The following is a 26754-nucleotide window of genomic DNA, read 5'->3' as shown; positions in this document are numbered from 1 at the left end:
CCGTAGGACGCGGGGTGGGGCTGCCAGCAAGGCGGGTGCTCTCACGTCTTTATTCTACTGCTAGTAAATAAACTTATCGAGTTACGTAACTCAGGCCAGGAATGGCTGTCAAAGGGGCTTTCGGTTCTCTCAGCGAAGGCGGCCGTAGGGTTACGTGCACCAACGCCGAGCCGCGCTGTCCATGCCCCGAGGCGTAAGCCGGGGAGCGCTCGCTGAGCCGTAGCGCTGCAGGCAGGCAGGCAGCGAGCGGCCCGCCGCGGCAGGGCGCTGTGAGAGAGGCGCGGCCGCCCACCCGCGCTCCCCGTCCGCCTTTCGCTTTCGTTTCGTGCCGGCGCCGCACTGCTGTGAGAAACGGAAGCGGGGCTGCGTCCGCGTAGCGCTGCACGGCTCTTCGCGGCGGTGCGGGCCGGCGGAGACAGCGGAGGTAACAGCGGGCGGAGGGAGCCAGGCGGCCGTGGGAAGCGGGGCTCGGTCGGGGCGTACCTGGAGTTCCCGTTACAAAGTAACCGTCACTGATTTATCTGCTTTTTTTTTTCTGCAAGCGTTTGTTTTTCGCTTCCTGCTTCCGTCGTGCGCGTCACGGATCCTGACGGCCTCGTAGCCTTAGAGTGCGGGCTGGAGTGCCTCGGTTCTGCGCTGAAGGAAGCAGTTTTAATTCTTTATGGAGAAACGTTGCTAATTTCTCTCAGCATCCACTGAGTGATTCAGCCTCTTCTTTTCCAGGAATCAGCTGAGAAATCCTTCATCGCTAAACTCGTCGTTCTGCTTTCTGAATCTCTAATCTCAGAAAGTTTAGAATACAGTTACAAGCCAACTTACATGGAGACTTGAATGAGAAATCAGTTACTTCTCTGTGACCGTTCTCCTCCTGGCACTATTTTGTCCTCTGTCACAGCAGTGCCCTGGCAGAACGCGGGCTGTCTCTGTAGCACTGTGTGAGGCTCAGGCACAGCCCTGAATATTTCTCTACAGAATCTTTTGGTACTCAGATATTGCATCGAGATGGACCGAGAGTGTATGAGCAAGATCAACAGCTACTGCCAGAGGAATAAGTACAAGCTCGAGTACGCTGATGTGGATATGAGAGGCCCATCTCATGACCCTGAGTAAGTTCACCACGCACGCCAATGAACATCAGCAGTAGGTAAAACTGGGTGAAGACTGCAGTCAACAGAAGTTGATTTGCTGGAAGGGTGGCAGAGAGCTGCCTGCAAACACCAATGGGTGTGCAGCAAGTGTCATTGGGCACAAAGGGCCTATGGAAAACTTACCTCAGAGCTAATGGTGCTTTTTGGGAGCATCTGTTGCTGGTGGTTGTCTTGCATTGATGCTTTTTGTCACGAATCACCTCGTGAGGTGGGTGGATTGCAGCCAGCGGTTTAAGTAATTTAAGTGCTGTGGTTTTTATAAAGTTTTACAAAGTAATTTGGCGATTTATATTTCTAAGAGTAAAGGTTGGGTGTGCATTAATTCTTTGGTTACCAACATGGTTTTGTGTGGCATTTTTGAACATCTATTACAAGAGAAGGGTCTTAAATCGATTCGCTTTTATTTGTGGAGACAAATGCCGAGGACAGAATACGTAGGGTTGTTTCTTGTTTGAAGACAAATGCACTGTCTGATGTCTGCTGTTCTTTCCCTTCCCACAGATCACAGATACCCAATGTCTATAATATTTCCTTCTTTTTCTTTGCTAGTTTGCATAAAGACAAATCTTATGCTCATAATCAGGATGTTTCTTTTAAGTGGTGGTCTCCTGTTGCCAGCCTGCACTCTGTGCTGTCTTATTCTCAGACCCTGAGCAAATTATTACCTGTCTCTCAAACCTTGATCTATCATCTTTTTTTCCCTCTCATGCAATTCATACTTCAAAAGGGATTGCATGGGACTAATAGAATGTGTGTACAAATTCAAATCCAATTAATTTCACTTTTACAATTTTTTTGTATGTTCTCTTATATTAAAAATATAATTCAACCTGCTGTCTTGTATTTGTGGGTGATGTGAACTATGATAGTGTTATCTAGGAAAATCCTGTATGGCTCAGGCTTTTCTGAGTAGAATGCAGTGTTGGGCTGCCATAATAAGCTGACCCTGTCAGGTGCCTCTGACACTCATTCTCAACAGACAGAATCGGAGGAGCAAAAGTGAGGAAAAACTGGGGAGTTAAGAAAACTGAGGCAAACTCTATGTGCAAGCAAAGCAAAATAAGGAATTCACTCACTGCTTCCAATCAGCAGGCAGATTATTAGTCAATCCCAAGAAGGTAGGTCTTCATCACACTATTGGCTGCTTAGACCCACTTCATCCTCCTGTTTTTCAACTTTTTTTGCTGAGTCATATGGTATGAGCTGGGATAGCCTTTGGTCAGTTGGGGTCAGCTGTCCCCTCCCAACTCCTTGTGCACCCCAGCCTCCTTACCGGCAGGGTAGAGTGAGAAGCTGAAAAGGCTTTGATAAACTGCAAACATTACTCAGCAAAAGCTACCTTGCCTTGTAACAATGATGACCTCATGCATTCTTTAAGAATTTTGCTTTTAGAAACACTACTAGAACTAGTATAGAACATGCAGTTGTGGTTAGGAAGATGTTTTTTAAAATCTTTACTATAAGGAACTATGATAACTAGGAGTCAGATATAATAAAAACACATGATATGGATATGGATATGGGCAGGCATTTCTTCCTTGATTGTTTCTTTTCCACCATGATAATCTTTCCAACTATAGCACCTGTAAAGTAACATCTTAACTGCGCTACTCTTCCAGCTGTACAAGCAGGCACGTTTTTTGTGCTAAGTAGTGCCTGCAGGCACTACTGGAAGGTAAGCATAGTGTCATTTCTGAAGGCATGAAATCAAGTTTAGCTAATTTTTAGCATTCTCATACACATCTCAGCACCATAAAACTATGAATGCTCAGATACCCCCACAGCTCATTTAGTGCTTTGTACATATTGAAACTACATCTGAAGAAGTTTTAAAATACATTTGAGACAAAACTTACCGATGTTACAGGGAAGTTTCCTTTATTGCAGGTTTACAGTTGTGGTTAGAATAGATGGTAAAGAGTATGGTGCAGGCACTGGTAAAAGTAAGAAGGATGCAAAAGCAGCAGCAGCAAAAAAAACGTGGGACATGATTGTACAAAAGGTGAGCGAGCTGTATGATTTATGTTTATTTTGCTAACAGTGGTTGAAAATGAATCTCTGAAAGTAGCAAAGAAGTTATCATTGTTTAATTTAGAAGAGATTCCAGTTACTTATGTTGGTTTTGTTTTGTCGTATTCACTGTTTTTCTACTTTTTATTTTAACACTTAATTGTGTTTATTATTCTACTATAGGGTAATATCAAGAGTACTCCTTTTTGTTTGTTTGTTTTTTGTTATAGAGAGATGAGGTAATTCATTTGTCTTTAAGCTGCCTTAGCATATCCAGAGTGGACAGCGTTCCTTTACTATCTTGGCAGCTCTTCTGTATACAAAGTCCTTGGAACACATACAAGCTACTATTCAGTGTGTGTTGCCACTTTTCTCTTAAAATGGTTTACTTTCACTTGATCTGGTTAATTCTTCTTGCCATTATGTTCTTTACGGTACAACTGGTTCTATATTGTCTTGATTTATTTACATTTGTAAATATGTTAATTTTTACGTGCACAGGAGCAGTTGCGGCCCCTGCAGCAGCAGCAGCTTCCTGTTGGCACCCCTTTTCTTGGTTCTGGTCCTTACATTTTTATGAGACATTACACTGCTTGTTCCCCGCCTTTTGCTAAAAGAGGTGGCAGATACACTATTAGGTTGTTACACACCCCGTTGAAATGCTTTGAAAACTTACGATTGTTCTGAAATTCAAAATTGTAATGATTCTGGCTTGCGGTGACTGTCCTCTGTCATGTCCAAACAATACAAACTTGAAATTTCTTAAAAGTATTTTGAAATGCTGGCAAACCTTGCAGCTGTATTAGTTCTCATGTGCAGCTTATATTAAACTACTTACTAAGCTGAAGTTTTTAAGTTATCTATTGTATTTGCCTTATAGCAAGATAGTCCTTCGAGTGTGCATGCTCCAGATCTAGTGGCATCTCCTCCATCTGCGGATGTGCTGCCTCCACTTGACTACGTCAGCCTGCTAAATAAGTACTCACAAAAGACATTGCAGCTAGTTGACTACAACAACATAAACCGTTTTGGAGACGCCCATGCTCCAATGTAAGATGTACTTAGTGTTCTTTCTTGCTTTTAATACTACTTTGCATTTTCTAACTTGTCATTAGGTAAAAGCAAAGATTGATGGGAGCAGGGGGATACCATTAGGAAGACTGATTTTAATGCAAGGGATGGTACAAAACAGTCTGAGGCTAATGGGATTGTCAGTGCTGCTCCAAGGAACACTATGGGTTCAGAAGCGTATCTGAAATGCTTGTACACCAATGCATGCAGTATGAGGAATGAACAGGATGAACTGCAAGCTTTGGTCTTCTCCCAAAGCTGTGATCATCAAGACTCAGTGGGATAAGTGCTGTGACTGGATTGCTGGAACAGAGTGCTATTGGCTGTTCAGAAGGGCAGGGCGTAAGAGGATAGGCTAAGAGGGCTGAGTCTGTTCAGCTAGGAGAAGAGTTGGACTGATACCCCATTTGGAGTAGTGTGTCCAGGCCTAAGGTCCCCAATACAAGAAAGATGTGGAGCTGTTGGAGCAGATCCAGAGGAGGGCCGTGAGGATGATCAGGTATTAGGAGGAAACTTTTACTCAGAGGGTGTTAAGGCTCTGGCACAGCTGCCAAGAAAAGCTGTGGGTGCCTATCCCTGCAGGGGCTCAAGGTTGGGTTGGATGGGGCCCTGGGCAGCCTGAACTGGTGGGGAGCAGCTCTGTGAGGGGCAAGGGGATGGAACTGGATAATCCTTATGGTCACTTCCAACCTAAGCCATTCTATGATTTTGTGACATAATAAAATGATAGCCAGTATTGACAAACTATCACTTGGTTGGTGCCCTGGCACCTCTGTGGACCTCAGTATGTATTTCAAGCACCCCTAGGAATCAAGTGTGAAGAAGACTGCCTGTGTCTCCATACGCACTGTGGTCAGTGAGTTGTGCAGACATTCCAGTTAATGACAGCTGAGGGGTGATAATATACGTGTGTTTAAGATGTCTGGAAGATATCTGCTGGAGAACTTTGTTTGCAAAATCAGTCGTTTTAAAACTTGCACGATGGGTAACTTGTGATTGTGGGGCGCCTATGATAAGATGCTTTGAGTAGTTCAACCTTAAAAAATGTGTAAATAAAATTATTTATTGTTACTAGTTACATTAAACATACATTGGAAATTCACTCCTGAAGATGCATATATCAGGTTTCTTTTCTATAATGTCAGTTAACTGTAGTGTTTAAAGTCATTAAATTAAAACTTGTAATATAGGTTGTAAGGAGATTTTATTCTCTGTCATATTTTACAGGTATTCTTGTAGCTGTACAATTAGTGGTCATGTATATGGAAATGGCACTGGAAACTCTCTAGCTGCTGCAAAACAAGCTGCTGCGAAAGAAGCATATGGAGTGTTAAAGGAGCAAGAATCTTCAAGAGTATGTGCTATAGCTTGCCTTAAGACTGAAGTTAAATTCTTTAATCCCTTAAACAAATTTTTTTATTTTGTATAAAAACATATTCTGTAAATTCTGCTGAAGGTGGAAACAATCCACCTTATGTTGGTTGGGCTGCAGGATTCTGTTGGTAAAATTTATCAGGTTTTCTGTTCAATTGCTGGATTAAAAAATCTCACAGTTGTTATGTGTGTGTATTTCAGAAAATGGTCTGATACATGCATCCTTGAGTGGCAATCTATATTAAAAAACAATTCTGACTCCTCCCTATTCTAATATGCCAGTTTTCTGTTCTGTGAAGCCACAGAACGGAATTGGCAAGCAGGCTGGCCATAAGCATAAATCTGCTGCCTTTTGTTGGATCATTAATCTTTGAAGTGTGAGAATGGCAAAAGCAGGAGTTAAAATCAAGAGCTGACTCCCGTGGTGTCCCAGGGATGACTCTAGTAAAGCAATTGCTAACGCTGCCCTTTAGGAAGCAGAGCTGTTGTCTGACAGCCATTTTATTTCCATACATGCTCAAAAGCATCAGAATACTGAATACTGATCCCAAATCAAGCTGTTAACAACTGCCACTTAGGACCTTCCTGTTAGAAGGGTATGTTTTTGTACCAGGGATTCTTTAAGTGATTTTTTTTCAACTATTCTTTTTTTTCCCCCCCTTTTTTCAGCCGAGAAGTGAAAACTCTAGTTCTATGTTTTGTGAACTTAGTAATTCCACTGGAGGGCAGAGTCAGTCTGAGTCATGGTAAGTTGGGTTCACTGGTAATATGACAATAATACAAAATATTTACTGATTTTTAGGGGCTCATGTGATCTGATCCGAAAATACTGTCATAGTTTCTTTACTGAATAGTTCTACCACATTTTTACTGCAACATAAAATGAATAAAGATTCTCCTACCAGCAGTGTTATTTCATGACGTTTCTAACATTTGTTCTTCTATTGTGACGCATTTGTGAACGTAGTATAACTCTTTCAGTACTCTTCTGTACTCAACAGTGATTTCTTTTATTTATTTTTTCCTTTTTCATTCTTCGTAAATCTTCATCTCTTCTGAAGAGAAAATTTGCTTAACAAAAGTAAATGAGCATGTATAATCTTTTGTTTGCAATTTCAGAATCTTATGTCAAGCCTTTAATGCCTAGCAGTTAATTTGACAGTAACACCATTACCACTTTGACATTCTTTGTGGCAATGTAAAGCAGTGTATTCTTAGCTGGCTGCACTGCATTGAAATAAACCCCTCTATTTCAATTGTTTAATTAAAGGATGTCATACTTTTTAGATTTTGTAGAAATGGAGGAGTATATTACAACGTTACTGTTTTTACTGGCTCTCCTGTTAAAGTTTTGCAGTTTAAAACAGTTAAGACTGTTAATACTTTCACAGGTCTTTTAAATAAAAGCTGGCTTTATTTCTATGCTTCATTTTTCACTGCAGGAAGTTTGTTGTTTTTGTTCATGATTACATACTTTCACTTAAAATCGGATTTGTTATTTTCCATAACAGGGGAATTATCTTTAGAGACTCAGCTACAAACTTGACAGAAAAAGCAAAAGACATGTCACTATCTGAAGAGCCTACAAATTCTCGGGTATAGTATAAAAATAGTCTTCATAATTACATTTTAGTCTCTCAATAGAGCAAGAATTGCAGAATATCCTGAGTTGGAAGGGACAGTCCTCAAGGATCAAGTCCAACTCCTGGATCGTATAGCACCACCTAAATTCAAACGCTGTATCTGCTCTGGGGAGCCTGTTCTAGGGCCGGACCACCCTCTGGTGAAGAACGTTTACCTAATCCCCAGCCTGACCTGATACACTCCTGAGGCAGCTCCGTGCCTTACTCAGGGGTTCTGTTGCTGTCTCACAGAGCTCAGCGCTGCCTCTCTGCTTCCTGTTAGGAGCTGCAGCCACCATGAGGCCTCCCCTCAGCTCCTCTACTCTGGGCTGAACAAACCAAAGAACGTTAGCTGCTCCTCACACGTCTTGCCCTACAGACTTTCCACCATCTCTATAGCCTTCCCTTGGACATGTCACTCTGAAAATAATGCCTCCTGTTTATTTTCACAGAAACTGCTACAGGTAGTGCAACTGTGCTGTAGCTGGTGGAGCAAATTCTCAGTTACGAAACTGTTTTCCAATACAGTCACCATCATTAGCTGCATTTGTGCCAGCAGTGAACGAGAGCCTGCATGCCATACTTGTAAAAATCTGCACCAGTAGAGGGGACCACTGTCTTTGTCACTAGTGCTGAAACACACCACCCCATTGTGCTTACATCCATGGTTTGGTCTCCAGAAATGTCCAGCAAGCATCAGTGAATGCCAATGGGTGCAATTTTTTTTCCACGTGGAAGAACTGAATTAACACGTTTGCTTTGTATGTGCTTCCATGTCAGATGCCATTTTGTCAGACTGCCCCTCTGCTGTCATTTGTCACATGGCAACAAAATTTAATGGAATATTGTCAAAAAGGTTCAACCTCTACTGTTGTACCATCAACATCTGCTTCTGATGCCATGGGCCAACATAATAAAATAAGAGGCTTTACTTTTGGAGCAGCCCTTGCAGTTTGATGTCCTTCATATATCATGGCACTCAAAACTGCACCCAGTGCTGGAGGTGAGGCTGCACAGAGCAGAGTAGGACAATCCCTGTCCTTGCCCGATGGTAGAGCTGGGCCAGAGGCGCCCCAGGGTACAGTTGGCCCTTTGGGCTGACAGTACGCTGCTGACTCAGATTCAACTTGCTAACAACCAGAACCCCCAGATCCCTTTCTGTGGAGTTGCTCTCAAGCATTTTTTCTCCCAGGCTGTACGCAGATCCAGAGTTACCCTGTGACAGGTGCAGGATCCAGCACTTGCTCTTGTTAAATTGTCCAATCCTTAAATTTTAAAGATTTTTCTGCAAGGCCTATCTACCTTCGAGGGAGTCAATAGATCCTAATTTACAGAAGGATCACAGGACTTTACTTCAAGTCCTGCGTGTAGCTCATATTTGAATTCTACTTTTTTTTTTTAATAAATATAAGACATTAATGCATTTGTAGGTAAATCTCCTATACTTTTACAGTCACGTTTTAACCTAAATGCAGTAAAAATACCCAGGCTATCTAATTTGACTTTGTTTCTTTTTTTCTGTAGAGAAATGTGCCATGTTCTGCTATAAAATCCAAAAGGTATGTGTTTATTTCTAGATTGCACCATTCATAAACTATATTTAAACCTACTGTAGTGGGTTTGTTGGTTTTTTTTTTGTATCCAACAAGTAACTGCCACTTTTGGTTGGCATGTTTCTTTTCTCTTGTCACATATTAGAAAAATGGCTCACTATAAATTTTATTTTTATCTCTGTTAAAGAGCATTGGCACCTAATTTTAATAATGTGAGAAGCGAGCAGGAAAAACTGATGTCAAATATCTGCAGAAATAAGAGGGAGGCAGATGATGAGTATACTGTGGATGAAAGGTAAGAAGGAGTTTTTTCTAAGATGTATACAGCAATTACAGCGTGTGGCGGTCCAGGTTATTTATTTATAATAGAATGTGAGAGAATATTGCTGTAAATGTCATCTTCAAAGAAAATTGATATTTGAGATTTGTTTTTTGGAAATTTTAAATGTGCTGTGACAACTGACTTGCAGTGATATTTATTTAATGCTTACAAACAAGAGCGATTTATGTGAGGATGAGAGGGAAAGTATCCTTCCAGCTTTCAAACAAAATTTCATCTGAAGCACAGCAGATAACATTGTCTTCTACTGGCACAGTGGTTATAGAATCATAGAATCACAGAATGGCCTGGGTTGAAAAGGACCACAATGATCATCCAGTTTCAACCTCCCTGCTATGTGCAGGGTCACCAACCAGCAGACCAGGCTGCCCAGAGCCACCTCCAGCCTGGCCTTGAATGCCTCCAGAGATGGGGCATCCACAGCCTCCTTGAGCAACCTGTTCCATTGCATCACCACCCTCTGTGTGGAAAATCTTCCTCCTAAAATTCAACCTAAACCTCCCCTGTCTCAGTTTAAAACCATTCCCCCTTGTCGTATCACCATCCACCCTCATAAACAGTCATTCCCCCTCCTGTTTATACGCTCCCTTCAAATATTGGAAGGCTATAATGAGGTCTCCCCAGAGCCTTCTCTTCTCCAGTCTAAACAAGCCCAGTTCTCTCAACATTTCTTCATAGGAGATGTGTAGAGAGATGTAGGTTACAGAGGTTATCCATAACATTAATAAAAGAAAATCTATCTGATATGCTGGTTTATGGCAGCCTATTATTGGTATTCTTCTTGATTCATCAAATTGCCTCCTTGTTATTATCTATTATCTGAAATATTAGCAAATAATATTTTTATTTCTCTTGTTGTACTGTGGGAAAAGTTCTTCATCCATACACTTACTAAAGATGGAATAGCTCATGATTAGTTGGACTTGCCATCTACCTGGATTAAAACAAAAAATTGAAAGGATAGGGAGATGATATGAATTTGTCATCTTTTTTATCCACAGAATAGTTGAGGTTGGAAGTGATTTAAGGAGATCATCTCATACAATCCTCTGCTTGGGCAGGGTTATCTAAACAGACTGCCCGGCATGATGTCCTGACGGGTTTTGAATATGTTTGAGGTGGAGAGTTTGCTACATCTTTGGGCAACCTGTTCCAGTGCTTGGTTACCATCAGAATAAAAAAGTATTCCCTAATGTTTAGATGATGACTCTTGCATTCACTTTGTTCCCATTGTCTCGTCCTGGCACTGGGTACCACTGAAAAGAACTTGCTTCCATCTTCTTTGCACCCTTCCTTCAAGTATATATATGTGTGATGTCTATATATATGGGATTTCCCCCTGAGCTTTTTCTTCTCAAGGCTCTCAGTCCCAGCTTTCTTAGCCTTTTCCCAATTATCATGTTAGAAGAGAGGGTATTTCTCAAGTTCAAAGTTACTTGGAAGAATACTAGGACCTAATTCTTAGAAATATTTTTGTGTTCTCTGTGGTCACTACTAATGCGAGGAGTTGATCTCCTTCTGCCTGGAGCAGGACCAAACTTAAGCTCAGAATCTGGATGAGTCTCTTATCCGTAAGTGTAGGCACTCAGATGAAGTACTGTGGGGTTTTTTTGTACAAATTTTGAAATATTTACTAGAAGTAGGATTGGCATCCATTCGTGCACATTTCAGACGAGAGCTGCAACTACTGATTTTAGAGTTGAGTTCCTTGTGTTGTTTTTTTTAAGAGTGATTCATACCTTTGTATGTATTGGTTGATTGCGGGACAGTGACATTTCAGCAGATGTATTAGTCTTATCAAGACTGTTCTTTTACCTTGTAAATTTAGTGTTAATTAATCTTCGATTGGAGAACTCAATCTCTCTCTCTCTCTCTCTCTTATTTTTAAGATTTCGTCGGGAGTATAAAAATATAGAGCCTATTGGTAAAGGTGGTTTTGGGAATGTTTTTAAAGCAACATCAAGGACTGATGAGAGAACCTATGCAGTCAAACGAGTTGAGTTAATAAAGTAAGGATTGCATATCTGTGTTGTTTTTGTTGTTGTTCGCTTGTTTTTCTTTTATGACATCCTTAATCAAGTTTCTCATTATTTAGTTCTGTTATCTTTTTAGTAGTCTGTGGAACATTTAAGTGACTTTCATTATTGTCTTTCTGATAGATTGTTTATTTCTACGTTAGGCTGAAAAGCACATGCAACTCTTCATTTTTGCATGCACTGGAATTATTTTAGGTGCAGCTGTAAGAAAGTAGATTTAGTAAGCTCTGCTTTCTCTGAACCCACTTGTACAGAATTTAATGAATTCTATTTAATACTGTAGTATGTGTTCAAAGAAAATTTGCTGCTTAATAACAACATTGCAAGCAGCAGTGTTACTTCTGACAGGACATCTTGTCTGAAAATCTTATCCATAATTCATAATGACTATAGTTAGGGGAAATGTATAAAAATGAAAGTAATACATGTTGTGGTATGTAATTGAAAAACACTTCACACGTAGTATGTAAGATTGACACCTTGTCCTTTACAAATCTCCACACAGAATAATGATATCAATTTTTTAAAAGGTAATTTTCTGTAACTGGTACCTGGTTGAATACTTCAACAGCAGCTGAAAAACTTGCATTTCTTTTCAGTAATCTATCCAGAAAGTTTCAAGTAATTCCCTATGAAATAGCTAACTAAAATTTGGAAATAGTCATCAATACAATATGTAACTGGGGTCAGTACTGAAAAACATCTTGTTGATTCTTCAGTTAGGACTGCTAGTCTTCACTATGCAATTTAACAGGATTGTAGGTCAAATTTACTCACAGTTCATTGGGAAGATTTACAAACTTTTGTATAGGTAAACAAACCTTTTTCAGCATTTTTGAGTGGAGCTTTTCTAATATGGTTACAGCATTTTAGCAAATGAAATAACTGAACCAATGGGAAAAAGAAAACAAAAAACCGCGACAATTTGTAATTACTGTTCTGACCATACAAAAACATTGTGCTATTTCTCAAAACTGATGTTAAACTGTCTGCTTACCACTACTTGGCGTCATGTCTTTCAGTTAACTCAGTATTTCATTTTTGTGGGAAAACGCCGTTTGTTTTGCTTGTGATTTTTTCTCTTCTCCCAATAGGAATGTGAAGCGTGAAGTGAAAGAACTCGCAAATCTTGAACATGAAAACATAGTGCGATATTATTGCAGCTGGGAAGGGACTGACCGTATGATTTACCCAGAGTCAAGGTAACTACACGACAGTCATTTGCACTCACAGACTTGTTTGCCATAGTGAATTTTGTATAAGCAATCATCAGCCTTTCTTTTTACAATTCAAATTCAAAATGCACAGCTATAAATGCGTTCAGATACTTACATACCTAGTGTAAGGAAATAAGGCACAGTGCTTTTCAGGTGGTTTATAATTAAATACCTTCTTGGTGAATACTGTACATTTTGTAATTTTACCTTTCTCCTCTCTCTTAGCATACAGAAGTTGCTGAATCTATAGGAAAGTGTAAGAATGAAGAATTAAAGATATGAGGTTAGAATTAAAATAAAACTTTCTGGTAGTTGGCTGCCAAATACCAGATTAGAAGTTTCCCCCCTTTTTTTTTTTTTTTTAATCCCCTTTTCAGAATTACTGGTCATTCAGTAACTCGTAGACTTGATTATTTCTCTAAATTTGCATTTTAATTGTGATGTCTTTTTTTGTTGCAAACAAAGAGCTGTTGAGAGTAGATATACATAATTAAAAGCTCTTTCATTAGAAATAGTCTTCCAGCAGTAAGAGTTCTGGGCAGAGAGAGGTGAGAATTTTACTAGTAAGTTAGGTTATTAAATTTTCATAGTTTCTATGGTAAGTCTTTTTCATAGCAATGCATTTGCAGTCTTTCAGGTAGGTCACTGCATATAGCCATAAAATATCAGCGCATTTGAAATTATGCTTGGTGTATATGTTCAGTGCATTCAGAAAAAGGGAAATGAAATGGGCAGTTAAAAAAAAAAAGTTTCATGTGAAAACTCAGCCATTACTGTCTTGGAGTCTCAACATCACTCATGCATTTCAAATGATTACTGGATAAAAGAAAAACTCCTCAAGGCTGAAGCTTCAGCCCGAAATTCCACTTAGTGCCCTGACTCAAGGAAGTGTTTCCTCCTCCTCTCCTCCATATTGTCCTTTTCCTTCTCATCTCCAGTCTTATTCTATGGGCTGGTAGTTAGGGAACACTTCCGGAAAGTGTGAAGCTGCCAAATCCGTGAATGTATTTCACTTAGACTTCCAACTTTCAGACTCACAGGCTTACCATACAGTCACAGAATGGTTTGGGTTGGAAGGGACCCTTAAAGATCACACAGTTCCAACTAACCCTGCCATATATAACTTGATCTTTCAGTACATCAAGTTGCTCAAAGCCTTGTCCAATCTGACTCTGAACACTTTCCATGTATGTAAAACATGACCACCCCTTCTTTAAAGGACTAAATTTGAAAGAATGTGATGATTTTGTGTAAGAGGGGAAGATTAATGCTGTGCGTAGTGGACCAGAGGTTTGCAGTAGTTCCTTGAGGGTGAGATGCGACTCAAGTGCAGTGCTATTTCTTCCTTTATAGGACATTCTTCTACATATGGGGGAGGACGGGGGAGGGAAGAATTGGGGCACTCAGAAAATTTTCAGTGTGAACAAGGAGGTGAAGAGAATCTTCCACGGCTATGAAGCAACTGAGTAAGGATTGCTTGTTTTGGAAAGCTATGTGGTTAGATCCAGTACACAGTGGTATAACGTCTTTTAAATCTAGAATAACAATTAAAAAAAAAAAAAGTAGATGGCTGGGTTTTTTGTTTCTTTGTTTTTTACCACTGGGAAAACATGGGAATCATTGATGCAGTGGCTTAGGAAGAATTATATCTTGTCAATTTTAATATGATATATATATATATATTTTGCAGTAAGAATTCTGTCATAGCAGTTCCTTGCCTCTTCATCCAAATGGAATTATGTGAACAAGGGCCATTGGAAAAATGGATTGAAAATAATAGACAAAACAAAAACTATCATGAGATGGCACAAGACAAATTTTCACAAATACTGAAAGGAGTGGATTATATTCATTCTAAAAATTTAATTCATAGAGACCTCAAGGTAAGTAGAGTAGGAAGTTAATTTCTAAAATCTTTGAGAAAAGTAGTATTTATTGGAAGTTTAGAAAAACGTAAATTGTTCTAGTCTTTGCTTACTCTATTATATACTCTAGTACCATGCCTCTTTTGATAATACAAGCATTTTTTTCTCCCAGTATCTGGTTGGATGTCATTCTAAAATCAGGAGGTGAACTAAAGGACCTTAGAATGCAGTACTTAAAGAAAAAAAAAATTAAAATAAAAAAATAAGAAAACCCAACCAAAACCAGTAGCCATCAGTTAACAGGCATTTTCAGTGTATTGTGTGTTGTTGGGTCACAAAACAGCCTCTTAGAAGAAGGAATACTAACCATCTGTGGTAATAAAGCCATTAAAAGAAGGAAGATGTGAGTCTAGGAAGTTGTCACTTGTCAAATTTTAAAGGGATGGTATATCCTTAAACATACAGCGTTTGATAAAAATTGTTCTAGTATCATGTACTGTGTACATATTTGAAGGCTAGTTCTTTGGATACTACCTCACTATCTCCACAAGGAATAACCATCCATCTCCACAAGTGCATAACCATCCAATCTTAAGAAAATATTTTTAAAGGACAAAATTCCAAGCTTTCACTGCTTCATGTGCCAGCTATAATGTTGCTTATAGTTTTAAAACCAGTCCCTTTGTGAACAAGTTGTTTGAGTGGTGATGTTCCTAAATTCTGAAAATGCCTGTAGTAGATCACATTAAATATTGATTCAGAATATTGTCCTCATATAGTAATTAATTCCAAATACCTAGGGAGTATTAGAATACAGAGTTGATACAGTGATTCTGATCTTGATGCATATTCCATTCCTCCCAAGACCTTTTGTAACTTTAACTTCATAAACTTCTTGAGTTAGAGGCTGAAATCTTCTTTGCATTCACAGTGTCCTTCCAGATGATGTTCCCTCCAAGAGTGCCCACTCTTAGACTCTTGTCTCATGGGCACATACATTCACTATCTCCTAGAGTCCCTTTTTTTTGAGGCTTATAGCTACAATGCTGAAGTGAACCACAAATATACATTAATTTATATAGATATCTGGGAAAAAAAAGGTGTGCTGAATGCTTTGTCTCCACGTCTGCATTTCTTCCTTCTTAGTCCCACTTTATTTTCACCTCAACACTATCTCCTGCTTTTCTGTATTCCTATGAATCTACTGCCCCAATCTTTCGTCTATGGAAACTAGCTGTAATCTGCTTCCAAGTTTTATTTGCTATCTTGTCTGTCTGCATTTTAATTTAGGAACTTTTGTCCCAATTAAATCTGTCAGCTTAGGTGCTTGGCCATCTGAGATCTCCCAGAATCAAAGCTGCAGGATAGGTTCAAGCTTTCTTCATTCTGAGATCCACTTGTGCCTGGCATGAATGAAGCCTTCAGATAGCGTAGCGGTGAGACACCATAGATACTGTTAATAAATGCGTGTGGACTTGGTTATAGTTGAAGAGAAGAACTGTGCTGGGCATCCTTGACACAAAGATCACTTCCTGTAAAATTTTAAGTCTCTCTCCCGCCCTTTTAGTCCACCAGATTTTCTTTGAGTAAAAGACAGGATGAGGCTGCTTGGTTTTGCTTTAATAACATTCAGAAATACAGTTTACCATCTTTGGAGTGATAGATGTTTTGGAAAAATTCATAAAAAAAAAAAAATCCAATTCTATTTCATTTCCTTATGACTTTATCAAATTTAAAAGTGATAAGCTCAAAGTGATACCTTGAGATGACTGTAGTAAGTCCCAACTCTGCAATTAATCTAGTACAGATAATCCTACTGTGTCTAGGGAAAAATCTACAGTTTGAGTGGAATTTCATGTAAACTTACATGCTTTGCCCAAGTGCATAAAATCCCAGGGTCCAGATTAAAGACAAAAATGCATTTGTGGGTATGACAGATGATATGCACACTGCAATTGGAGAACACTGAAGTGTGATACAGTCATGACACCTAGTTAAAAAGCAGTTAATGTAGCATATGCTATTTCAAATAAAGTTTGCGTGTTTAAAAATGAAGCTAATTGAACTTTCTTGTTTCTTACCTCCCACTGATTTCTTAAAGCTTAATTTCTATGAACAATTAGCAGATTTTTATGGGGAGCACTTCTGTGGTTGATTACGCTTGATGATAAACCTTGGTCATAAAATGTCTAACTAATTGACTTTTTTTTTTTTTTTTTTTTAATATATCTATGTATATGTAGCCTCAGAATATATTCCTATCACATGAAGGTAAAATAAAAATAGGTGACTTTGGTCTTGTGACTTCTGTGACATATGACCCTCTGACTAAGAACAGAGGAACACAGTCATATATGGCACCAGAACAGGTAATTATCTTGCTATATTATTTGACTTATTTGTGGGTGTTCTGCATTATCAACTCAGCACTGGTTGTGTTCAACCTTAATCTCAGTACTAAACCAAGTTGCTTGAAGTTCCCTGATATGACTGTATACAAGTATAACCTTACTCTGGAGAGGGTAGTCTACAACACAATGGTTTAATTTAGCTAACCTGCTTGTATAAAGTCTGACACTGTAATGTAATTTAGCAGGTCTGTAGCAGAAAGAGTTAAAGATTAATATGAAGATGAAGTAATGCTGGTCCTCTAGTAGGTGCCAATTTCTACTGATTTCAGATTTTGCCTTCAAGAAGTGCTTTCCAGCAGGATTTCACAACTGTATTTTCTTGTCATCTTTGTAGTCTGGGAACAGATATGGAAAGGAAGTAGACATTTATGCGCTGGGATTGATTTGGTTTGAAGTTCTTTCTGCATTGGTCAGTCATCATGAGAAAAACAGGGTATGTAATCTTTAAATAAAAAAATAGTTTTGCACTGACATTGTTTTGCCTTGCTGCTGCTATCTCTCTTATGCTAATTATATGGCAAAAGGAACCTGTACAGCTACAGTACTGTCTCTATTTACAGACACAAATGAAGGGAAAAATGTCGGGCCCATTAATCCCTCTTACTTCAGTTAAAATGTAACAACTGAAGAAACATTACTGGTTTTATTTTACTTATGTTCTAATTATGTGCTGATTAAAGCCTGACTATTCTTAGGTATGTACATATGGAAATGGCGAAGCGAGTCAAAAAGCTAAAACACACATACAAAAACAGTTCAAATTTCTGATAAAGCTTTTTGTTTGCTCAGAGTATTGGGAAACAATATTTCTCAATGTAAACAGAAGTCAAAAGTGGAAGAGTTTAGTCTGTGCCATACTTTTTTTTACTGCTGAGTGGGGGGGGAAAGAAAAAAGTCAAAACATTTGCAGGTTTTCAAAATGAAAACAAAAGTGATACGAAATATATGGCTTTCTTCCAATTGAAAACAAAATGCTGCTTCCACAAAGAAAACAATGTTACTTAAACTTTGCTTGAAATTGTATCATCTTTTATGTGTGTTTTATATTTTTCTTTGCATGTTTGTAGTAGAACAGCATGTATGCTCAAACTTACATATTTGGGTATAAGGAATGTAGATACTGAATATCTTGTCCAAAGTAATTATTTTTTAAGATATATGCATGTGGCTGGACCCAGAGGATCATGCACATTGTTAGCCGACTCTTTGCTAGTATAAGCAAACCACACCAAAGTATCTGCTTGACTCACAGATTCATGGTGGTTCTCTTAGTCTACTTTGCCACATTTTCTAAAGACACCTTGTGCCTGCTTACAGCCAACTGCAAACATGTCCCCAGTCCCACGTGTTCGAAGGGCCAGACTAACTGGAAACCCTAATGTGAAAAAATAGCAGTAGCGTTTGAAAGCATATATTTAGTAATCCTCAGGCTTGCTTTGAGCTCCACCTAGCATTTTTTGCAGTGACACAGAAACGACTGTGTAATGCTGAACAAGGTAAAAAGGAGGAAGCACGCCTGCTTGGTTTGCCAGTAAAAGATCCAAACACTGTCGAAGTGGGAAACTGTCTTCTCACATTGTGTGTGTTTTTTAATGTGGGCAAGAAGATACAAAACCATTACTTTTAAACTGAAAAGAGAATTATAATGGCTATGAATTAGAGGTTTGCCAAAACAAATGCATCACTGTAGATTGTGAAGCTTTTCATCTTACACAGGGACAAGTATATAAATAAGACAAAATGGAGTACAACCAAATGACAAACTTCCAAACTTCTGTAGTTCCTTTTAGAAGCCTTACATTATATTCTCTTAATTACTTCAGTAAATGACATGGGTGATAAAATGAGGTAAAGTATAATTAAGGAAAGCATACTGAAAGTTTATCTTGTATGAATTTCAGATATGGGAGGATGTTAGAGATGCTAAACTTCCACCAGACTTCACCAAGCAATTTCAAATCCAGGTATGGGATTTCAATGCATTATTTCAGTTAATTTATTTACACAATCATTAAAAAAAAAATTACTCAAACTTTGTCTTTTTGCAGGTACCCATAATCAAAAAGATGCTTTCAAAAGACCCCTCAAAACGATTCTCTGCATCTCAAATACTCGATATTTTGAAGTCTGTTGATAAAGACAACTCACATAAAGCTTATAGTTACTAAATGCCATTTTAGAAGGCTTTCAGACTGTGCTGTCTCATGGCCTGTGATTCAAACCTTTCTGAATTGTTCACAGTGATGTTTATATTAATTACTAGACTTCTTCCTTTTAAGACCAGAGGAGTCAGTGTGCTTCACTGGAAAGCCTACTTTTTGCAGAAAAAAAATAGATACACATGTGAGTTATTCTTGACTGAATTTTACTTCTTTAAGGTGGACTTTCTTCTCACTAGATACTTCTTGAAATACCTAGCATCTTCACTATTCTAAAATTTAAAACTTTCTTTTTAAAATCAGGTCTTCCTTGAACATTTAAGTATTTCTTTCTTTCCCAGAAGCTATTTGTTCTGTACTTCTGAAAACCTCCGTTTGTTTTTTGTTTTGTTTTCTTCTTTCTTATAGGAACAGGTAGGGTCCTGTTAATACAGAAATACTCTCCAAGTTTTCTCAATAGCAACCATTTAAAAATCCTTCTCAGGAGAGCACCTTAGACATCATCTCCTATACTGTAAGGTTTTTATCAATTATTACGGCATTGAGACATTCTCACGGATTACAGGTGTACTGAGTAAGGCCAACTCTGCTGGCCTTACTGTCAGCTCAACATAAGGTGTGAGCAGACTGACCATTATTTGTTAGGTTACATACTTTAAAGATTTTATGTTTGACTGAGGAAGAACTGTGCAGGGAAGAAAAAATGGGCAAATTATTCCTTCTGACTCATTTTTGAATAGTTTGAAAAGGTGCAGCTCATTGCTGTGGCACCTGCTGAATTCCTTAAAGGAAAATGCACTAAGACTTCTAAGCAGGAAAGTATGATGTGCATTAGAGATAAGGCAGCATATGATTTTTCTCAAGTGTTAAACAGGTTGAAGGTGTGTGATTGGTTAAAATATGAATATGTGAATTTTTATAGTCTTGTGGAAATTGTTGCTGAATAGCTATCTGATTTTAACATTCGTTTGTATGAATTTGAGTTGTTCCCCCTCCCCTTATAATGAATGTTATTCTTCATAAATAAAGCATTCCGTTATTTTGGACTAAGGCATATTTCCTTGCAGTACTCAAGATGTGGGAGAAATTACATCCTGATACAGACAAAATAGCACCAGTTTTACTTACCTTTGACTTTAAAATTGCTCTTACAATATGAAAATTGATATAAGACAAATTTCAGCTGAATTGCCTTTACAGTCTTTGTACAGAACATCCATAACATCATGGCTTACTTACTGATAGGTAATATTTACCTTGTACCAGTAGTTTTTGATAGATTTTTTTTTTTTGTGGTATTTATATACCTCAGTAATACCTTTCTATTAGTGGATGTTTACAGTAGCAATTGTTATTCCCTAAGAATAAAAAAGAATATTAAAATATATTTATATTTAAAAAAAAATTGAACATGTTCTGTGACCTGGTAAACACACATAACAGAATATTAGTTCAAATGATATTAGTGGCATTTCAAAAGCCTTGCCCTGGTCACAAACTCTAGAATAGAAAGAAAAAATAAATTGATGTTTAGTCACCCTTGTAAAAATGTAACCTCCCCACCTGTTTAACATATTTTGTCACAGAGTAATCAGTCCATATATATATCCTTTGTCAAACCTTCAATTTTATTATCAGTTGATCTTGCTCAATTGGGGACAGCATTAACAAAGACTGTGGAAGTCTTACTTGCCTTGAATTTACAGTAACACAACAACAAATGTAAAATTTTAATTTCTAATAAATTTTACATCACCCAGAAATAAAATAAAAACAAAAAAACAACAACAAAAAAAAACAACATAGAAATGCTCCAAAATGTGAAGTTCAACCTGTCAGAATTACTTCTTGACTGCACACTTTTATATGAATTCTGGCACAGCACTGACTTTTCTATAAAAAATATATATATGTCAGAGCATACCAACTATACATACTTATCTAGAACTCCTTTCTTTAGAAAGGCTTTAGTCATGATCTGCAGCACTGTCTCCGGGGCAGTTTGAAGACAAATCCTCAGCATCTATGGGATAAGCAGAAAAAAAATAATGCCAGTTCAGAAGAGGAGGAAAAAAAAAGTTGCTAGAATTATTTGAAGAAGCCATCAACAGATTAAATAGAACTTAGGACTGGCAGATTATTAATTCCAAACTATGTTTTAAAATGCTGAACGCAAATGGCACTACAAATTCTAGCCTCTTCAGTGCAAAGAAACTAGACAATGTTCTAAACCTGCAGCCTTTGTTTTCTTTCTTTGTATTCTTTGCACAATTTCTAATATCTGAATGTTGTTTTTTTCAAACCAATACCAATTCATATAAGTGCCAGTATGAATTTTTTGTGCATATAACACCCTTACAGTGCCTTACAGTGAGAATCTGTCATCCTTTTTGCAAACCAGCAGCTTGGAAGGAAACTGTGTTACCTAAGTTTAAAACATTCCCATAAGAAAGTAAATTCTCTGGAAAAAAACACTTGTGCAGGATAGTTATATTTCCCTCACAAGGAGGGAATCCTGGGCCTGGATGAGGGCTGAGTGCAAGCCATCAGACCATATAACGATAAGCTTCTAATGAACTAAAAACAGGTAGCTCTAGGTTAGGTGTTGTGAAAAAATTCTTTACTGAGAGGATGATGAGGCACTGGAACCCCTGTCTAAGATAAGATGAGGAGGCCCCATCCCTGGAGGCATTCAAGACTAGGCTGAATGGGGCCCTGGCCCCTGCTCCTAAGTGGGTGGCAGCCCTGTCTGCAGCAGGGAAGTTAGAACTAGATCATCGTTAAGGTCGCTTCCAACCCAAGCCGTTCTACAGTTCTATGATTCTCTGATAAGCCAACTTGCAAAACAGAACACAAAATTATTCAGGTAGCATGCGTAAGCTGATGGGAATTCTCTTTGAAAAGTGTTTCTGATAATGTTGAAGTTATCTTCAATCAGCCATCTGCATTACGAAGGGAAGTAATGAAATGCTATCAGACGCCCACATCAAGAAGTTGATGGTCTTTGATTCTGGAACTCGGAAATGGAGAAATGACTTGAAAGAACAACTTCCACAGAAAGTGTGGGCATAGTTCTTACAGTTCTTATGAAAGCACGTGACAGGATTAAGGCTGAATATACACTGTATTAATTGAGTCTAACTACATAAGCAAAGTAAAACACATACATGCATGACATCTACTCTCACCTTCATAGGTTGTTCCACACCAAATGCAATAGAAGTGTTGTTCTCTTAAATAAGCAGTCAGGATTTGTAGCTTTGCTGATACCTAGAGGTATGTACAAGGATTCAGTGATTAGGGGCTCATACAATGTAAGACAGTTTGAGCTAGTAGCACTGTGAAAACAGCTTGTTTAACCTTTTTCTATGGAAAAGCTACTGTAGTACTGTAAGTTCCCCACATTTGTAGCCCATAGCACAGGAATCCATAAGGCCTGGTTGTTGGCTCATCATTCTTTCCAGCTACAAAATTTTCACTGAAGATTTACCTGAAGTATTACCTATCTACCTAATAGTAACTATATGATGTTTTGGTGGAATTTTGCACACTTCACTTTTTCACTGTGTGTCAAATATGTTACACTAACAGTGGTGTAATCTAGAGGTTCTCCGAAAACATGAATTTCCAGGGCAACGTTTTCAGAAATTACTTAGTGATTCTAAAGTTCATCCTGAGATATGTGGTGGGGCATCCAAGATCAAAACTTAAAACAAATTATTTATCAAATATATGATCTTGTACATGGTGGCTAAGACTGTTGAGAATTTCATTTTGACTATTTCCAAAGATCACCTTCAAAGCAGATAAGCAATAAATCAGTGTTTTAATGCTACACATTTTGTCATTCAATTATTGTAAAAGTAATTGCTCTAAGATGGCAAACAGGTCATTTACTACTGCTTTGAAAATTTTATATATATATATATATATATATACATAATTTTTTTTAGAGCCCTATTAAATTTCATTTTGAATCAAGCCATTCATTTAGCTGCAAAACTTACACTTAAGTCTGAGCCTGTGCACTCATCATCCTTGTCTTCTTCATCCTTTTGGTCTTCCTCTTCAGGTTGTAGCCAATACCAAATCTCTTTGGGCGCTTCAATATCCTTAAATAATGAAGGATTAAAATGAAAATTATCTGCCTCTGCAGGTTCTCTTAAAATGCTGCATAAAAATAATTTTTAATAGCTGAGATGTTAGGTCTCAAAACTTACTTGTGTAGTATAACGAAGAATTACTGAAGTTGTAGGGGGAAACTAAGTACAGCAGTCCACAAGGAGGATTATTCTCTTTTTTAAAATACAAGTAAATGCATGCTAATGTTAACTTTTATCAAGTTTAATTCCATCTATGTTTGGTACACATAAAGCTACACAGCAAATCTCACACAAAATCTGTGAGCAGATACTTCTTTCTAAATGCAGTTCTGTCCGTTGGAGCACACTGCTTAAAGACTTTTTACCACAACATCATTAGATGCTTCCTAGTTCACCTTAGATAAAGTTAATTTAAAAGAAACTGTCAAAGATAATCCAAGTTAATTCAGCTGACTTTCTTTGTTTGATGCCCCTTTGTCTGTTTTGATCTCAACAGAACTTGCAGGGCAGCATTTACTTTTAACTAACATAGACGGAAGAAAAAAATTTGTTTTATGCTTTCAACTTATGAAGTGGCAAAATTTTATTGAGGTTCCAACAGAGCAGAGAGGTTCCAACCTCTCTGCTGCAGGCAAAGAGTCACCAACCACCAGATCAGGCATGAGATCAGGTAGCAGTTGTACTGCTGTTACCCATGTTACTCCTTGCACATAGACATGATGTTTTTGTTTGTCTATTTGATTCTTTGGGAATCTCACTGATCACTGCTCTCAGTGATGATCCCCCATCTTCTGAGATACTGAAAAGCAGTCTGGGCATGGTTCTGGACAACCTGCTTTAGGTGATCCCGATTGAGCAGAACCATTGGGCAAGATGAGTTCCAAAGATCTCTTCCAGCCTCAACCATTCTCTCTGATTTTGCTCCCCACTTAAGGAAAACAGTCATTTAGAACAGCCTGACACTGCCTAATGCATGATAAGTAAACAGCACAGTAGTACCAAAGAGCAGGAGCAAACACAGGCAAACATGCATGGTTCCTCACAGAAGAGAACTTCCAGACACTCAATCACTATTTTGTTTTTAGCCTTTATTGCCAACCCACAAATCTTCCTTCCAACCCCCCAATAACATATCTCACTTTCTGAATATCCAATTGCTGGCAAGCCCTCTGACTTTTTCGAAGGTCTCCCTCCATTTTACGTTCTTCTTGTTTGGTTTTGAATCTTATTCTGTTAAGAAAAGGTAGATAGCTAAAATAAGCAGACAAACAGTGACTGTCATGCATCTCAACAGCGTTTCAAAAATAGAAAATCTGCCAAGATCCTAGATGTACCACTTCCCCCAGACTACTGAAAGCCAAATAAAGATGACCAGGACAATGGCAGAGTTATGAAGTCTCCACTGACTTTTTCTGTAGGACCACTGTGTATTTTTGGGGAATGATACCTTTCAGTTACACCTTCAGGACAGAGCTTTTGATAACACTGCACTCTGAAATACTGCTTTTTACTAGGTTTCTTTAATCCGTGAAAAAGTGGCTCATTAAAAATTTGCAAAAGCTTTTAACCTTCTCTTGCCTTTCCTTCTTCACATAGAAAGGTGCTAATCAGGAGAAAATTAAAATAATAAAACCTGAAAGATTTACCCTGACTTTTAATCTGCTGCACATAAAAATCACTGCAGTGACAATGCTCTGGATTATCAATGAATTTTATATTAAAAATGACATGGTTCTCTGATTTAAAATGTTACAAATGACTTGAGAGTTAGTATGCATATTGCTTACAGTGTTAGCAGTTATAAAAATAAATGATGCAGCATACAATTCCAGTACAGTGTTCACCTGCTCTTGCTTTAGAGCTGAGAAGCAATACAAGTACGTTTCAACTCGTACCTCCCATTCAAACAACACACATAATTGGTAACTCTAGAAGAATAACCAAACTAATGAATAAGAAGAATGGCTGCTTACACCTTGTTTGGGGTTTCCTTTACAGCATTTTACCTGAACTGATCTGCAGCTTGTTCATTTGCTTGTTTTTTCATGTGGAGTTTTTTTCTATAGTTTTCTAGTTTTTCTTCAGCTTTTCGCTTTTTGAATTCGTCATGACCAAGCCCACTTCTGCCTATGTAAGTACACAACAGGAATGTAAGCAGCTGAAAAGCTGTAATGTACAACTAAGTAAATCAGGAAATGTCACAAACCTGTTTTTATGTTCAGAGCAATAGGTTCAACAATGCCTTCTCCTGCGAGGGGAAAAAATAGGCAAATTTGAGAATTGAGGTCTTTCTCAAACTATGGTTGGTGTGGTACAGCCAAGCAGGCAGCTGCTTTTGCCATTAAATACATACATTTTCTTCAGATTTTGCTTAGTGCAATAGAAAATACATTAATGTACACTTAGAGCTTTGCAAATAACCCAGTTGATTTGAGCCCTCTTTCCTTTTTCTCCTCATCTGCTCAACTGCTGTGTGCTTCTTCTGGGATGCTACCCCAGAGGAAGAAAATGATGTTGGTTTGATAGGCACAGCATAGCTGTGCTGAAGGCTGCTTTGTTACAGTCTTCTGTGGCATTTTTCATTCTAGAATTTCACAAGCTGAGAAAGATGAAGAATTACAAGAACCTGTCTGGGCCAGTTCATTTACTGATCATCTGCTAGAGATGCACTAAACTGACATAGCAATTATTGATGTTTTGCTTCACTGGTTTTCTATTTCATCTAGCAGGCCTTCCTGTTGTGCACCTCTTTTCCAGACTCCAACTATAAATTCAAAGAGGAGGCTGATATTTTTTAAGCAGTTAGTTTTCCACAACCATCAAAACAACTTCTTAATGCCACAGCCACACACAGACAGAAGTGCATTTAGTGAGCAGCAAGTCCTGCTGTTTCCCTCACATCTTGCAACAGATGTTTTTATTTTCATTTCAGTACTTTGATCTCACCTTTTGTTCAGCCACGACACACAAAGAGTGATGGCTGGGCGCTCAGTGAGGCAGATATGGCTCTATAGACAAGGCAGCATAGAATCGTTAAGGTTGGAAAAGAGATCTGAGATCTCCTGTCCACCGACCATCAGTATCACTCACTAACACACGTTCCTTAGTACTACATCCACACGTTTGTGGACCGCCTCCCCAGGCAGCCCATTCCAGCGACCAACCACTCTTACAGAGAAGCTTTTCCCAATGTAGAACCTGAATTTCCCCTGGTGCAACCTGCGGCCATGCCCTCTGTCCAACTTAGCTAAGGACGAACAGAAGTACAACCTCCCTCAGAGGACACCTGAGCACAGTGTGCTGTTCGGACAGTGACAAACTCACCGCTCTTGCCCAGGGCCTGGCCACTCTTGTAGCCCATCTTCTGGAGCAAGGCGAAGCCTTTGTTCTCGTTGCCTAAGGCGCTGCTCAGCACCAAGTCGCGTCGCTCTTTCTCTTCTTCCTTCACACTCTTCTGCCTGTTCTTCTCGTTGGCTTCTTTTTGCTTTTCCTCTTTCTGGAGAGCTTCTCTCACGCGCCGCACCATGGGCATCCCCGGCCTCACATCCTCCCTAAGGATGCATGACCCCAGCAAGCATTAGCCCACCTCTGGTTTTGGCTTTACGTGCTTACAATCACTGAGGATGAAACAAAAACGACGCCTACTTACTTAATAAATAAATCAGACATGTAATCTTCCTCTTCCTCGTCCCCCATGGCTAGCACGCATGTCCTGCTCAGACCTGTTTCCTACAGATGCAGTCGATGAGCTTTCCTGCACACACGCCGCCTTTTTCCGGATGATCCCCTTCACCAGCCGGGGGCACGGCCACAACACCCCCCACACCCCTGCCCCAGCTCACCAG

The 26754-nt window shown here is 38.7% G+C and overlaps 2 protein-coding genes across 7 annotated transcripts; one reads left to right on the top strand and one right to left on the bottom strand.

Annotated features, from left to right (window-relative positions):
• The first annotated feature begins 50 nt into the window (after positions 1–50).
• Positions 51–20615, top strand: EIF2AK2 (eukaryotic translation initiation factor 2 alpha kinase 2). Of its 5 annotated transcripts, none has more exons than XM_052682416.1 (16): positions 51–424; positions 973–1106; positions 3036–3150; positions 4039–4208; positions 5457–5583; positions 6273–6349; positions 7115–7199; positions 8750–8784; positions 8966–9073; positions 11008–11127; positions 12246–12356; positions 14062–14254; positions 16480–16605; positions 16982–17080; positions 18549–18611; positions 18696–20615. In XM_052682416.1, exons 2-16 carry the CDS (start codon positions 1003–1005, stop codon positions 18813–18815), a joined length of 1653 nt encoding a protein of 550 aa, XP_052538376.1. In that variant the 5' UTR covers positions 51–424; positions 973–1002; the 3' UTR covers positions 18816–20615. The 5 variants fall into 5 exon arrangements, with proteins under 5 accessions (XP_052538376.1, XP_052538448.1, XP_052538231.1 ...); XM_052682488.1 differs by having other exon boundaries at positions 51–502; XM_052682271.1 differs by having other exon boundaries at positions 52–424; positions 724–1106.
• GPATCH11 (G-patch domain containing 11) lies at positions 17834–26737 on the bottom strand. 2 transcript variants are annotated; one of them, XM_052682905.1, is made up of 9 exons: positions 26559–26737; positions 26234–26460; positions 25116–25157; positions 24916–25036; positions 24049–24139; positions 22814–22918; positions 21995–22076; positions 20744–20829; positions 17834–18022 (listed from the first exon to the last, which is right to left on the bottom strand). In XM_052682905.1, exons 1-8 carry the CDS (start codon positions 26603–26605, stop codon positions 20774–20776), a joined length of 771 nt encoding a protein of 256 aa, XP_052538865.1. In that variant the 5' UTR covers positions 26606–26737; the 3' UTR covers positions 17834–18022; positions 20744–20773. The 2 variants fall into 2 exon arrangements, with proteins under 2 accessions (XP_052538865.1, XP_052538785.1); XM_052682825.1 differs by lacking the exon at positions 17834–18022 and having other exon boundaries at positions 20414–20829; positions 26559–26736.
• Positions 26738–26754: the final 17 nt, after the last annotated feature.

This window comes from Tympanuchus pallidicinctus, unplaced genomic scaffold, assembly GCF_026119805.1.
Source record: "Tympanuchus pallidicinctus isolate F22 unplaced genomic scaffold, pur_lepc_1.0 scaffold1, whole genome shotgun sequence".
In the NCBI taxonomy this organism is placed as follows: domain Eukaryota; kingdom Metazoa; phylum Chordata; class Aves; order Galliformes; family Phasianidae; genus Tympanuchus; species Tympanuchus pallidicinctus.
Note: the sequence above shows the minus strand (reverse complement) of the source record. Positions and strands in the feature narration are given on the sequence as shown.